Source organism: Sarcophilus harrisii, chromosome 5, assembly GCF_902635505.1.
Source record: "Sarcophilus harrisii chromosome 5, mSarHar1.11, whole genome shotgun sequence".
NCBI lineage: Eukaryota > Metazoa > Chordata > Mammalia > Dasyuromorphia > Dasyuridae > Sarcophilus > Sarcophilus harrisii.
Genome location: NC_045430.1, coordinates 199,629,463 through 199,645,820, shown reverse-complemented (window position 1 = coordinate 199,645,820; position 16,358 = coordinate 199,629,463). Strand labels below are relative to the sequence as shown.

The window sequence follows — 16,358 nt, the reverse complement described above, 5'->3', positions numbered from 1 at the left end:
TTCAACTGTTGTCTAAATCATTTATTAACCACAGGATCTCCATTACCTAACTTCACTTTGAACTGACAGCACATATAGTAGAAACTAGACATGAAATTATTCTGACCGTCAAAAGACTTTCCAATGAAAAATTAGAGCAAATTAAACACAAAGGACAAAATAATCTTGAAAATTTCCAAATATATACTGTTATCATTCTCAGTCTCATTTCGGGCAAAGTGATAATTTTTCTGGTACCTCCAGTTTAACCCTTCAAACTCTTGATTTATCTCATCCTCAAGATTTTGCATTTTCTTTTCAAATTCTTCCATTTTCTTTTCTATTTCCCATTTTTGCTTTTGCTTCTTCAACTCTCGTATTTGATTTTCATAATTCCATCTCATTTCTTCTCTTTCCCTCTCAAACTGCTCCTTGTAGCGTTGCTGAAGAGCTTCTGTCTCTTTCTGCAGGAGTGCTTCCACAGATTCATATATACTGTTGCTGTAGTGGCTGCCCCCATTATCTTGCACCATGTTTTCAACCATGGCCATCAGCTCTGAAATCTGGGCATCTCTCTGGGCTCCACTAGCATTATTGTCAAATGCACAGCATCGATGGGCACACTTCTCCAACAACTCCTTGAAATAAGAGTTATGAATGGTTCCTAAGTAATCCTCTAGGCTTTCTTCTCCTAGTTTGTCTTTTCCAGTGAATACAATGATCAAAAACTTCACTGCTTCAGGTCCTAGAATTTTGTAAAGGCGTTCAATAGCTTCCTTTTCCTCCTGGGTGAAACGGCCCACTTGCAACACCAGGAGTAGAGCATGTGGTCCTGGAGAGGACAGTGTCATGAAATGAGCAATTTCATTCAGGTTTTTTTCCTCCTTGGTATCAGTGTCAAAAATGCCTGGAGTATCAATAACACAAATGTCCCTTCTATTCCATGTGGTTCTGGCTTTCTTGCAGATCTTGGTGACTGACTCTCCTGAACACTTGGACTCAAACTCTCTTCTGCCCAGGAGAGTGTTTCCTGTTGCACTTTTCCCAGACCCTGTTTTCCCCACAAGGACAATTCGGAGTTCTGGCTCCCTTGGGTCTGTAGGAAACAAATGAGAAAGAAAAATAAAAGACTTGGTTTTGTAGATAATTCTAATAAAGACTTGCTCAGAAATCCTGGCATGACAAGGAGGTGATCCTGAGGTTCTTGAAGGTTATGCCCATGGTGCACAATCTGAAATGGGTCCTAACAATATGGAAAGCTTTGAGTATGGTCAGCTCTCTATTATTCTAGTAAAATGCATAGATCCTTATTAGCAGAAGGAAGGCCACCACCACCAGGTGTCTGTTTTATTGGGGGGGGGGGGAATGTTAAAAGATGGGAATTTGTTAGATTTATATAACTACAAATATCACCCTTCCTCTGAAACATAAAGTGAATGAATCATCATTGCATGTTGAAAAATACACACATATACACATTTATACATAGCCAATTTTTATGAAGCCATATTAATAATTGTGACCTTTTCCTGTATGTTATGATCTTTGTGTGATGTGAAAGTTTGTTCCTCTCTACCTAAAGACTCTGAATTACTATTTCATAGTATAAGAATCCCAAAGGAGAAGAGCTCTAATTCTGAATTGTGAGAGCAGATAGATATATATGTATGTACACACACACACACACACACACACACATAACTTTGTCTTGCATTTTTGGTTATTGCAACATGGCTAATAATAATAAAAATATAATTTGCATGACTTCAAATGTATAAATGGGTACCATATAGCTTGTCTTTTCAATGAGTGAAGTAAGGGATGGATGGAGAGTATTTGGAATTCAAAAAATGAATTAAAACAGACAAAAATGTCATTAGTAAATATTTAACAACAACAAAAAAGATAACTTTATTTTCCATCCCCTTTAGAATCTGATTGAACATCTCACAGATAAAATACCAGGGAAAAAAACCCCATGAGTACCTGTATAAATTTCTGATTCCTCCTTTATGAGAACAAGTTTAGGTCATTCTTTTATCATTTGACAGATAATTCATAGGTTTCTTTTAAGGACTGTCTATTAGCTTTTGCTATTGTTATGCCACAGTTCTTTTTTATTGTCTTGACAAGAATTCTTTCTCTGAAGTTTTCCTGACTCCAGACCCCATTCTCTAGCCTCCAAGGCACCAGCTGCCTCCTTCTAGATTCTGGTAAAAATCAAAGGCCAATGTATATTGGAAAAAATCTGCATACCTCACCCTTTTCAAGGTAATGTGCTTGGCCTTCCATCTTCCCCCAATCCCTCCTTCTGAATACTCATGTCTACCTTTCTCCTTCAAGAGTGTTCTTCAACTTTATTTTAACCAGACTGTTTAACATGCACAAATACACTGGATGGATGGGTATGTGTCTGTGTGTCTGAGTATGTGTGACTATCTGCCTACCTCTCCTCTCAAAACTGTGTCTGCAGCCCTCTCTAAGTAAAGGTGACATTAAAAACCTCAGTCATCTTTGTATTAGATAGTTCAAAGATCGCTTCTCTTTTTGACCTGCACACTTCTACAGTGAATAAAACCATCCTCTCCCTGCCCTCTTCACATCTCTGTTGTTCCTATGTGCTTTCACATAACATCTCCCATCAGAACGAAGTATTTTAGTTGGATTATAACTTTTTCACCTAATTTTAGGGGAAAAAGAAGGTGAGACACTCTTATCACCATAATATTTTCTGAGTCTTACTTTCTGACACTGACCATTTTTTACCTCAGAAGAACTATTCCCTAACACTGCCCTCTCCTGACATCTGTAATAGTACTTTGCTTTCAAGACAGTAATTACCAGGGATGATAGGATCAAGACGTAAGAGTCGATCAAGAGCTGGGATCTCCATTGTGTCCTCCATGATGGTTGGAAGTTCTTTCCTGGCCATTTCCCTGAGAAAAGAAAATTGGGGCAGTTATCAGGGAACTCATTTTCTAGCAGGCTCCAATTATTAATGCCACATTCTTCAGTGACCAAGCTCTTCCAGTCTCTGTTAGCCATCAATCCTGCAGAAAGATAGTGACTGTTCTGGGACAGAAAGACTCCATTCTGACAGGAGGCCCCAAAGGAACCAGACACCATGGGGTGAGGTACCCAGCTCAGAGAGAATTTTAGGAAGAAACTAGGGCAGAGGATAGAGTCAGAACTAGAGAGTAAGCAGGAGCACTAGTTTGCTGAGGCGGAGAATGAGGATTTATATCTGAGGGTGAATTTGAACTTGGGTCTTCCTGACTCCAGACTCAGCCCTTTAGCCACTGCAGTTCTTGGCTGCTTCTAGTGTGAAGAGAGGAACACAGAGTTAGGTTCACTGTAAGGCAACAAGGAGGCCTTCTTTGGTGGAATCAGCCTTGAACCCTGGCCTGGGCTTAGGACCTGAGGCATCAAGGCCCTAGTCTATGGGAGCTGGCAGAGTCAGGGCTGCCTGGCCAAGTGCTTCTTGACTTACTAATGGTTTTTGAAAAGCTGATCATCAGCAGAAGCCAAATGATCACAGATCAGAAATGCTAGATTGTTTCAAACCACCAGATCTCTGCATCCAGACTCTGGAGCCAAAAATTCTGAGATGAGTTGTTCTGGGATGAGAGCCAGGATTCCCTGCAGGTGCCAGCTGTTCTAGGGGTACTCTTGAGGGTCCATATGTACAAGCCATGATGGTAGATGGAGGGAAATGGAGGCATCAGTAGCTAAGCGGCTGATAGGCATCTGAAGTGGGGCAGCTGCCTTTGACAGATCAGTGTGACTTGATTCCAAGTGATCATCCATCTGCCTCTGACCTTGGCCTTCTTTCCCTTTTTCAGACCAAGAGATTTTCCCCAGCAGCCAGTGAGCCTTGTTCAAGATATGGCTTTGAGATGGCAATCATGAGCCCACTGTGGCAGCCCCCATCACAGCCCTGATAGTGTGATCTTCTGCTTTGTAGGTTCTGCTGTACCTTTGCTTCTGAGCCGGCCATTTATTTGATAACAAAGCAGGCTGGAGATAGGGCCCACTCTCACCATATTCCTGGATTATCCCTCTCCTGTCCTATCCCTGGGCACAGTTGGATGATGGAATGGCCTTATCAAACTGTGCATACCTTTTGATCCAGAAGTGTTATTACTGGGCTTATATCCTAAAGGGATCTTAAAGGAGGGAAAGGAACCCACATGTGGAGGCCTTTTTGGAGTGGCTAGAAACTGGAAACTGAGTGGATGCCCCTAAATTGGAGAGTAGCTGAATAAATTGTGGTATATGAATGTTATGGAATATTATTGTTCTGTAAGAAATGACCAGCAGGAAGATTTCCGAGAGGCCTGGAGAGACTTGCATAGACAGAACCAAGAGATCATTATACAGAGCAACAACAAGACTATAAGATGATCAATTCTGATGGACTTGGCTCTCTTTAACAATGAGATGATTCAAAACAGTTCCACTTGCTCAGTGATGAAGAAAGCTTTATACACCCAGAGAGAGAACCATGGTAACTGAGTGTGGACCACAACATAGCATTCTCACTCTGTTGTTATTTGCTTGCATTTTGTTTTGTTTCTCAGTTTTTTTTTCTTCCTTCTTGATCTGATTTTTCTTGTGCAGCAAGATAACTGTATAAATATGTATACATATATTGGATTTAACATATTTAACATGTATTGGATTACCTGGCAGCTAGGGGAGGGGATGGGGGGAAGGAGGGGAAAATTTGGAACAAAAGGTTTTGCAAGGGTCAATGTTGAAAAAAATTATCCATGCATATGTTTTGTAAATAAAAAGCTTTAATTAATAATAATAATAATCAAGTATGATGGAATGGCCTTTTAAAGTATCTCTTATATCATCATCATCCCCATAACTATCAGCAGTATGTGTCCAAGCCTTGAGAAGTTGTATCTTTGATAGATCAGCACTGCCCTAAGTGGGGAGTGAGTTCTCCATTCTAGGAGTTTGTTGGACCCAGCCTCCTTGAACATTCTCTCCCCTAGACAGATGGACAAGTTTCAGATATAGGCATAGTTGACCTTCTCTACCCCGCTCTTATTCAATACTCTGTAGGCCATCTCATAGATCTTGAGATTTCTGCTTGGTTTAGACACTGCTATGCCTCTGGCCAGTCCTGAATGTACTAACTCTAGTTTCTCCTTGTCCCCAATCTAGAAGAAGGGGATGGCTAAGATTTTAGCTCTTTGTTTCATCTCTGTCAGAGAAAAGAGTTCTGGGTTTGTTATTATTGTTCATTCTTCTTTCTCAAATAGGATCAATGACATCATGAGGTCATAACAAGATTATCTGATAATTCCCATCTTCCACTTACATTTTTTCACTGGATCCATAATTTTCATTGGTGTAGGAGAGAATTCCTAAGGAGAAAAATCCTTCTACCAGTACAAGTCAACACCTCCTCTGTGATTCATAACTTTGGCAAATTTTCTGAACCAACGAGAAGTTAAGTGACTTGGGTAGGGACACATGGTCAGTATATATCAGAAATAGGTCTTGTGTCCTAACAGAATTCCTTCTCTCCTTTTTTTTTTTTTTTGGGCCCTATCTCTGAGTTCACCTCTATTCACTCTTCTACACAGCCTTTCACTTCCTTCTTTTGTGTAACATTGTATATAAAATGACACTCATTGCTTATAGTGCACACAGATTTGTAACAAGTTATTAAGCTTGATCAACTTTTATAACATTGTAGGAAGTATGGGATTGCGGCTGTGCCTTTTCTTTAAATTTCATGACCTAAGAGGAAGGTACTGGACTGGAATACATAAAAATTATTTCTCTGTCAGTCTGATATCATTTTGTCAATAAGAGCCTTGTGAGAGAGCCTATGCTTGAGTGTAATAAGAAAACCTGGATTTTTACTCTGTAATATCTGCATTGTGGCAAATATGGATGTGACAACAGTTACTTGCAATGAGTACTCAGAGAGGAGATGTCTCTCCTACAATAGATCACAATCCTGTAAAGACTTTGGGAATTTTAAAGCAGGTTTGCATTCCCATGTTGAAACCTTGCCTGAATTTTGGGTACTTGCAGCACCAACTTTTAGGAAATGGTGGTCTGAGAATAAACCTTCTTCATACATCCTGTCAACTTATACAAAAACATCACACCAGCTAGGTGATCAGTAAATAAAGAGAGGCATTTTATTTAAGGTCAAGAAATATCAATCAGATAGACACACTCTCCCAAATGTCTCCCATTCCCTTGCTGAAATTCTCTCTTTGGTAGGTCAATCTTTTGAGTTCAGTATTCCCTCCTCCTTGAGGAGGGCAATGGTTTGTGGGCAGGATAATAAGACACTGCTGAGATGTCTTTTTTTTTTTTTTTTTGCTGAGGCAATTGAGGTTAAGTGACTTTTCTAGGTCAGTCCCTCTGACTTTAGGGCTGGTTCTCTATCCAGTGAGTCACCTAATTGCCCCAACACTAGTACTTTTGTAGAAGTTGCCTGGACATGTTTTAGATGACTTTACTCTCTGACAGGAAAATTGGATTAGCATGAGGACCCTGGGCTTTTTGGGGGAAAGAGATGCTTTCTCTGTCAAAGCTCATGGAGGAAAGGTCAGGAAGGTGGGGATACCAAAGAGAAGTTGCTCAGATGCAAATTTCCCCGGGAGTGTGATCCTGCTGGGGATGACCCTGGATAGTCCAAGAATTCAGAGAGAAAATCTAGAAGTCGTCATCATAGAAAGAGAAGGGAGAGCAAGAAAGGAAATCTCCAAGTTTGGTGGAAGAAACAAAGAGTCCCCTTGTTCCCTGATGTTCCTGGGGGCTACCCTGGGTATTCTTCACTAATTTGCCCACTCATCAGGAAGGTCAGAAGAAGGATGGACTGACATTCTTCTTGTTCTTTGGTGAAAGATGAGTAAAGCTACCTTAATAATGAGAATGTAATAGAGGACATCTGGAGTAAGCATTACTCACTCCAAGGAATAAATGTATAATGGTGGCTTAGATATTTAGAAAAGGCATCTGGGGCAGGAAAAGACAATGGGTGGCATTTTTGGGAAACTGAGGCTTCCCTTTTAATTACAATCCTCAGGTCAACATATTTTCTGATTGAAGGTGAGACCGCCTTCCCATTCTTGATTCATGATTTTGTCTAAGGGTCCCTGTTCTTTTGCTCCAAACTCAACTCAAAAACAACACTTCTAATTCTATAGGCAGAATTATTCTTTGTTTCTTCCTTCAGCTTTGCTAATCAAGTGCAGCTTTCCTCACTCTCCCACCTCCCCTCAAAAACAGCCCTAACTTACAAATTTGGCAATATGGGAAAGGATAGTCATTTAGGGATGTTAGAATCCTTACAGAGCGCTAAGTCAGTTGCCTAAATTAGCATGGTACTTAGCAAATTCTCTAGGCTCACTAATGTATTTAAGTACTCATTGGAGTTGACACTTTTGGGAGATTCACAAGTCAATATTCAGTATGAGATTCACAAGTCAGAAACCCACAATCCCACTCTCTCAGAGGAGGAGTCAACCTTTGGGAGATCATATATAAAGAAGCTCTTAGAGCTTCAGGGAGTTAGTTCAGTTGAAAAGATTGAGAGGGGAGCATCAAGTCAGTTCAGAAGAAGCCCCCTCTCGGAGGCAGAACCAGATTCATTCACTTCATCTCACACCACCGTGGTGGCTGCTTCATGCACTTCCCCCACTGAGACCAAGGCTGGTCTGAAAGGCTCTCCAGAAAGCTGCCCAGCCCCAGGCAAGGAGACAAGTCTCGAAAGGAGAAAATAAACGTTTGGATTTTATCAGCTGGCTGCATTTGGAGTGATTATTACTCAGAACTGAAACTAAGGCTGCCTCCAGAAAACCTCCCCAAGAAACCTGCTCCCAGAGAGAACCATCATATATTATAAAAAAGAAGAGAACACCACATAGGGAGAAGCGATTGTCCTTCAGTAACCAAACCTGGGGCTCTTGGAGGGAGTGGGGAGCAACCATCACACATACATCCTGATGCAATAGGAGTCAAAGAGCAAGCAGAGAAAGAAAGAAGAATTCCTGAGAAGGGCAGGTCTGTCTCCAGGACAGAGCAGAGAACCCACCCTCCCACAGAAGTGCCACCAACCACTCACTTGGCCGATCCAGGCACTGTGGCTTTACCAAAATATACAGCCTTCTCCCTCCTCCTCAAAGAACTCAGCTTTGGGGTCTGTGTTGCTGTGGGTATGCCTGGAGCCTGGATGTATGTGAGCAGCAGAAAACAGGAAGAGAAATGAGGGGAAATGAAGTTTTCTGAACGAGAGAACGCCCATTTCCTGACTTTGTCCTGCCAGTTGAGTCCTTTGAACCTGAAGAACTCAGAAAAAGAAATTTGCACAAAAGTATTCTTCTGGACTCACATGTAATCAGTTGTTAATTACTAGATCTATGCAGTAACTAGATTTTTGCTCACTTACTGTCTGGCTATCTCCCTTGGTACCTACCTCCCTTTGGACCATTTTCCTACTTGCTCTCCTGGTCATCATTTTCAAGCTTCTCCTTTGTCTCCCATTAAAACCATCTGACAAGTTAGATTTTCTCCTTTCCTTGCCCTATAAGCTACATTGTCCCTTTAAGTCCCTTTTTCAAATGGAGCAGTTTTGTGATGAAAAAGAAAGAAAAGATATAGCTATAAAGAGATATAGATATAGATATATTTTTTAATGAATGTAACTATTAAGGGATGTAAGATATTGTTAACAAATGAAACTTTGGATGTCCTCCAAAAATAGAAATATAACTTTGTTGTATTAAAAAAAGGAAGAACTTGTAGCATATATGTGGGCAAAGAAATAGCTTTCGTATGGGATTTGGGCTGTTTATAATTTATAATTTAATCTGGAATGTTGCTAAGGCATAGGAAAATGTAAAAGAAATATGTATGAAGAGAGTTCAGCACGAAGTACGACTGCAGTTGTCTGATTTTCCTCAAAGAGAGTTTTGGCACAAAGCATATTTTTCCTGGATTTGACAAAGATGAGATGGTCAAAGAAGTGAGTAATAAGATTGTAAGGTTGACAGAAAATTTGGAGCTAGAAGAGAATGAGAATGATATGGAGAACTGAGTCTCTTGGAGAACTGTCCAATGGGGATCTGATGGAATCACCAGCTGCAAAGATTTCAGACATATTTACGATGAAACATTTAGCAGAAGCACTTTATCATTTGAGTGAATTTTTTTCTTGTATTGAAAACATGGATCCAGATACTTCGTTTTTTTTTTTTTTGTTTTGTTTTGTTTTTTTAAGTTCAAAAACTAGTTCAGGATAATATGGCTTGCTTCGTCTCATATACAAGGAGAAAAAGAGAACAACTGTCCAAATATCTCTCCATAGCTTTATAACAAGTATTGTGTTTTTAATGTTTCCTGCTGGTCATGGAGTAATTGGCTTTTATTTGATCGTTTTTTGGTAGGCCCACCTTTTATGTTTCAGATGAAAAAAGCAAAGCCTTTTGTAATCTGTTATTTTCTGTTAACTGGATTTGGGAATAACTAGAATCCTACTCTTCACTAGTTTATGTAAGAGGATAATAATTGAACCCACCTAGGGAGGAGTTGTTCTGGAGTATCACACGACTGTAAAAATTTTTTAAAAAATGGCATAAGGCAAATGCTTTCTGAAGTGTTTTGTTGCATGTCATTTCTTCATACTTGATAAATTCAGGGATTTTAAAATAGGACCAACATATACTGCCCATGTTTAGATAAATGATTTTCTGTGTAAGATTATTTGGAAGAGCATTCAACTAATTTAAGCTCACTTGATTGGTAATTGAGGGATATTATTTGAAATAGGATGGTAAAACTAAGTAATAGAAGTAGAAGTATTGGGTCAAAAATAAGAAAGAAAACAGAAAATATGTAGAATGAGAGGAATAGAAAGAAACAAGTTGTAATTTGCACCGACAGGTGAACAGACAATTTGAGATTTTGGGAACTTTGGGAAAAAAGAAAAACAGTTTGCTGCCATTAAAAAAAAAAAAAAAAAAACCTTTAGGTGTCAGGAGACAGGGCAGTACCTGTCAAAATTATTTCATGATGAAGGCCTGCATTTTGAAATAAAACTGGCAGTTCTCCCTTTTCTGGCTTACAAAAAGGGAAAAGGTTTATCTGAATTGGGGAGCAACCAAAAGTTAATGAGATTGATTAGAACATCTAGTTAGAATTTTGGGAATGTCACAAACTAAGGTTAAGTACTAAATTGGGAAACAATTCCCCCAAAAATAATAATTGAGATTGAATTGAACATCTAGTTAGTAATTAAGGAATCCCACAAACTAAAATTAAGTACTGGTTAATTTTTAAATCACTTTTAAATTGGAAAGTTGATTGTAAATTATATTAAACTGCTGTTCATTTTTTTCCTCTTTAAATTTATTTTATTAAAAAACAGAATAAGTAAAAAGAAAAATAGAAAAGGAATACAAAACAAAATGAAACAAAAGAGAACATTGTCATGTGCCTAGCAAACCATCAGGCAGGATTCAAAATATTTAACAACAAATTACCAGTTCAAGAAAGGATATGTGGATATGTGTGTGTGTGTGTGTGTGTGTGTGTGTGTATTAGTAGAATTATGATATATATACATGTGTGTGTGTATATATATATATATATATATATTTGTAGAAGAAATTATAGTCATGAGTGTCCATCTTTTCTTTACTTCTTTGTAAATTGCTCTTTTGTTCTCTGCTGCTCACCTTTTTGACTTTATTCTTTTTCCTTCTTTCATTCCCCCCACAACCTCCAAGCAGGCTATAATTTAAAATATACATAAATATATATATGTAGATATGTAGATATATACATACACATCCCCACCACACACATTTCTACACATACATGCACACATATCTTTTCTATCCCTGTTGACTCTTTACTTTAATGCTGCTCCTTAACTCCCCTTGCTATTACTTAACCTCCCCCCACCCCTGGATCCCTTCCTTGTCTTCTTCCCCTTACCTTTTGCTTCCCTGTCCACCCATCCCATCTCCCTTATTTCTTTATAGATTTTGGAGGGTGTTATACTATTCCCAATGTGAATAGGTTTCCAGAACTATCAGCCCTCTTCTTTCCTCTAATGCCTCTGTGTCTATTCTTCTTCTGCACCTCATTTGTATAACATAATTACTATTTTTGCCTTAACCTAGACCCAATCTTTCTTTTGAGCTATTGTATTGCTGATGTCAATCTTAAACATAGGGTATTCATTTCCCAAGTAGAAAAAACAAGCAATTTACCCGCGCTGAGTTTCTTGATATTGGTTTTTATATGTTAAATTTTCTATTAAGTTCAGGTTTGGTTGATAGAAAGTCATGAAAATCTGCAAATTCACTGAATGTCCATTTATTCTCATTCAATATTATAGATAATTTTGCTGGTTATGATATTTTTGTTCACATATCTAGTTCTTTTGATTTTCAGTACATATAAGTACAGGACCTGTGATCTTTTATTGCAGCTGTTGTTTATATCCTGTACAAAAATACTAATTGTAGCTCCAGTGTATTTGAATTGTTTTTTTCTTGTTTCTTAAATTTTTTTTTCTTTGATCTGGTGGTTGTGAAATTTGTCAATAATATTCCTACATGTTTTCCACAAAGCATCTTGTTTAGGTAGTGATCAGTGGATTTTTTTTTTCTATTTCTTCTTTTCCCTCATATTCTATCACTCCAGGACAATTTAATTGGATTATTTTTTGTATTATGTCAAGGGTTTTTTTTAGTCACAACTTTCAGGCAGTTCAATTATTCTTATATTTTCTCTTTTTGATCTATTCTCCAGATCTGTTGTTTTCCTTAAGAGATATTTCACATTCTGTTCTACTTTTGCATTCTTTAGAATCTTTTTTTTTTGTTTGTTTGTTTGTTTTTGTTTTTATTTCTTGATCTCTCATACCTTCACAGGCTCCCCCTTGCTCAATTTTAATTTTCAAAGAGTTATTTTCATTTTTGAGACTTCTTGTTTTTCTTGGATGGTATTCATTTTATTTTAAAAAGTAGATGAGAGACATGTTTATGATAGTTTATGTTCTACCTGAATTTTAAAGATTGTCTTGTTTTCTCCCTAAAACAAAGAAAGAAAATTATTAAGAGGAACAGGAAGGAAAAACCTTATACTTCTTAAATGAGAACTGATAGCTTGGGAAAAGAAAATCTTATCAAATGCATCTATGAGGCTCAGGAAATACTACTTGGTAGGTAAGGAGTTCTTTCTGAGACTGTGGAACTGAGGTTTGACTTGTCATTCAGTAATCTGAATTAGAGTACAAAGTAAACAATTAAAAGAAGGTGAAAAATTTTGTTTGAACCAATTGGTTATGTGCCCTGAGTCTGTCCAAGTCTCTCTAAAATCATACTCCTGATCTTTTCTTATAGAACAATAATATTCTATAACATTTATATACCATAATTTATTCAGCCATTCTCTAACTGATGTGCATCCATTCAGTTTCCAGTTTCTTGCCACTACAAAAAGGGCTGCCACAAACATTCGTGCACATACATGTCCCTTTCTCTTCTTTATAATCTCTTTGGGATATAGGCCTGTAGAAATACTGCTGGATCAAAGGGTACACACAATTTGATAACTTTTTGAGCATAGTGAACCTCAGGATTTGAGGTCTGTTCTTCTCTTTCTTCATAAAAGCTCTCTATGGTGAGAGTTCTTTTTGGGTTTTTTGCTCTTTTTTTTTTTAATCTTGAGCTCTGCTCTTAATGCAAAGGAGCAATAGCTGCTTTAGTTTGCCCTAGGGCCATTCTGATGATTTACTTCCAGGGCTGGACAATCACAGTTAGGTCTCATGTTCTTCCAGGACTCAATGGTTTACACTTTGCCTTTTGTAGCAAATCTGCTAGATCACCCATTTGCAACCAGGACAAAGTAGCCTAAGAGGCTCTCAGAAGATTCCCAGGTGTGGAAGATGCAATGGTCTGACTCCATACCCCAGTTACTTGCCCCAAGGGTCCCTATATTGTGGTCTGGACTCTGCAGATTGTTTCTCTGCCTGTTTGAAATAGACCTATTTTGAAGTTTTTCCAAGGTATCTTCTTCTAGAAATGTGTTGTATTCCAAATATTTGTGGTTCTGTCACTCCAAACCGGTTTAGAGGCTTAATCTACTGCTGGTCTGAGAGAAGTTCAGAGGAGGTCATTGAAAATTGTGTCTGCTCTCCACCATCTTGGCTCTGCCCTCCACAGAGCACACATATGAAGCAGAAAGATATACATAGAGTAAAGGTGAAAAGCTGGAGCAGAATATATTATGCCTTAGCTAAAATGAAATTTTAAAAAAGCAGGTGTAGCAAGCACAATTTCAGAGAAAGTAAAAGTAAAATTGGTTCTAATTAAAAGTGATAAGGAAGAACACTACATCTTACAAAAAGATACTATACAAGTTAGAGATCTTAACTTTCACCTCTTTGAGTTAGATATATCTAACCACAAAATATTAAAGAAAGAAAATGAGAAGGTGAATAGAATTTTAGACAAGTTAGATATTTTAGACATCTGGAGTAAATTTAATGGGAATAAAAATATATTTACCCTTTCTTAGTGCTTAAGGCACCTACACAAAATTGAGTAAGTATCAAAACATAAAAAACCCACAATCAAAAGCACAAAGACAATTATAGATTATGAGACAATAAAAATCACACTGAATAGTGAACATGGGAAGTAGATTAAAAGTTACTATTTAAATAATCTAATTCTTAAAAATAAGTGAGTCGAGGAACAAATAATAGAAACAATCATTTCATCAAAGACAATGATAATAAGACAATGTAGCAAAACTTTTGGAAGGCAGAGAATGCAGTACTTGTACAAAAATATATATCTCAAAATATATTTCTAATTGCTTATATCAATAAAATAGAGAAAGAGTAGATCAATGAATTGGGCATGCAACTAAACAAGCTGAAAAAAAGAGCAAATTAAAAATCATCAATTAAACATTAAATTGAAAATTCTGAAATCAAAAGAGAAAATTAATAAAATTGAAAGTAAGAAAGCCATTTAACTACTAAATAAAACTAAATCCTGGTTCTAAGGGAGGAAAAACCCAATGAAATAGATAAATCATTTGTTCATGTGATTTTAAAACAGGAAAGCTACCAGTATCAAAAATGAAAAGGGTGAATTAAACACCAATTAAAACAAAATTAAAACAATAATTAGAAACTGTTTCTGCCCAATCTTATGCCAATAAATCTGATAAATTATCTTAATTGTAACTTCCTATTAAAACATTAAATTCCCTAAGTGGCAGTTACAAAAAGATAAAGGACAATGTTAGCAGGGCAGATAATTGGTTTTCAAGAAATTTTCCACTTTCTTTGTAGTTCTTTATTTTGTACTCTACTTCAGGTTACTGAATGACAAGCCAATCTCAGTTTCATTGTCTTAGAAAGAATCCATTATGTATCAATTAATATTTCCTGAGTCTCATAGATGCAACTAATAAAATTTTCTTTTCCCAAGTTATCTGTTCTCACTCAGGAGGGTTAGAGTATTTCCTTAAATAAGTTTCTTTATTTGATTTTGGGAGAAAACAATCTTTAAAATTCAGGTAGAGCATTATCTATCACAAAAATGGGCAGAAGTCCCATATAATTTACAACCAACTTTCCAAGTTAAAAGTGATTTGAAAATTGACTAAGGACTTAACTTTAGTTTGTGAGATTCCTTAAATTTTGCCTACATGTTCTATTCAATCTCATTTACTTTTTAGTTGTTCCCTGATTCACATAAACCTTTTCTCCTTTTGTGATCCAGGAAAGGGTTAAGTACCAGTTTTCTTTCAAAATGCAGGCCTTCACCTTGAAATAGTTTTCTTTTGGAGAGAGGGTGTTTCCAAAATTTTAATTAATTTATTTATTTTGATATGTATCACTTTATGAATCATTTGGCAGAGAAAAGCCAGAACAAAAAGGAAAAACCACGAGAGAAAAAAAACAAAAAACAAAAAAGAAATAAACATAGCATGTGTTGACTTACATTCAGTCTCCATGGTTCTTTTTCTGGATGCAAATGGCATTTTCTGTCCAAAGTCTATTAAAATTGCTTTGGATCACTGAATCACTGAGATGAACCAAGTCTTTCATAGTTGATCATCACATATTCTTCCTATCATTGTGTATAGTGAATTCCTGGTTCTGCTTGGTACAGGTCCCAAAACATTCCCTACCAGTCTATCCAGCAAGCTACAATTTTGAGTTGGAGAGCCCCAAAATGTTGGGGTACATCAGCATCAAAAATGTTGGAGTACCAAGGAGTGGGTTTTGCTGTCATCTCTGAAAGATTTCAGGCTGAAACTATTTTCAAACTAAGCAAGGGTGTTGACATGTCCAACAGATTTCCTCTTTAAGGGAGACGGGGTAAGAGAAGGGCATGGATTGCCCACAGAGTGGTACCTCAGAACTTAGCAAGATGCCTCTGAAGAAGTGTTCTTTCTTGCAATCTTAAAATGATTAATTGCCCACCTTCTTAATGATTAACCTATTTACCTCAAAACCTCCAGAATCTGCTAAGATGTTTTATTTAATAGTTTTACATTTTCAGCTTTATTTTTTGCAGCAGATGTTATTTCTAACTCGCAATATTATTTCTAAGTTACTTGCTGGCTGCATTTAAATCTTTTATGGTAACTGAACCTGGATCACAGGACAAACAGGACAGACATGCAAACACAGAGACAAATACAAAACAAAATGACAAGATAAATACAATCAACAAAGTACACAATTAAAATACATCTTTATCCTCCTAAGTGTGGTGAAGTTAAATACTTTTCTTTGAGTTTCTCTTTGCCAATTATAAATCCTGAGAATGTAAGGTCCCTGTCCTAATTCCCACAGCCAAATGTACATTATCCAGTATCACGAACTTGACAATGAATGCACCACATCAATATTGCTTCCTTGCTCAATGGGTGAGGGGTACTGAAACAATTTGGAACTTAAACCTAATAAATGAATGATAAAATAAAATACCTTTCAATGAAAAAATAGAGCTATAGAAGAAAGATGTGAAAAAAAAAAGAATTAAGAACTTCGATCAAGAGGAACAAAATTAATTAAGTCTCTAAAAATCAGAATTGACTAAATAAAAACTAATAACTCAATGCAACAGCAAGAAACAGTAAAAATACAACATTTTTATAAAACTATGGAGAGATATTTGGACAGTAGTTTTCTTTTTCTCTTTTTATATGAAATGAAGGAAGGAATATTATGTTAAGTCAGTTTTTGAACTTTTAAAAAACTTGAAGTATCTGGATCCATGTTTTCAATACAAGAAAAATATTCACTCAAATGAAGTACTTCTGCTAAATGTTTCATTGCAAACATTTCTAAAATTTTTGCA

General features: G+C 36.9%; 1 protein-coding gene across 1 annotated transcript; it reads right to left on the bottom strand.

The window, feature by feature from the left end:
* Window positions 1-8,345, bottom strand: LOC100918489 (GTPase IMAP family member 4-like). Its single transcript, XM_031939371.1, has 3 exons — window positions 8,084-8,345; window positions 2,821-2,915; window positions 1-1,075 (listed from the first exon to the last, which is right to left on the bottom strand). Exons 2-3 carry the CDS (start codon window positions 2,909-2,911, stop codon window positions 132-134), a joined length of 1,035 nt encoding a protein of 344 aa, XP_031795231.1. The 5' UTR covers window positions 2,912-2,915; window positions 8,084-8,345; the 3' UTR covers window positions 1-131.
* Window positions 8,346-16,358: the final 8,013 nt, after the last annotated feature.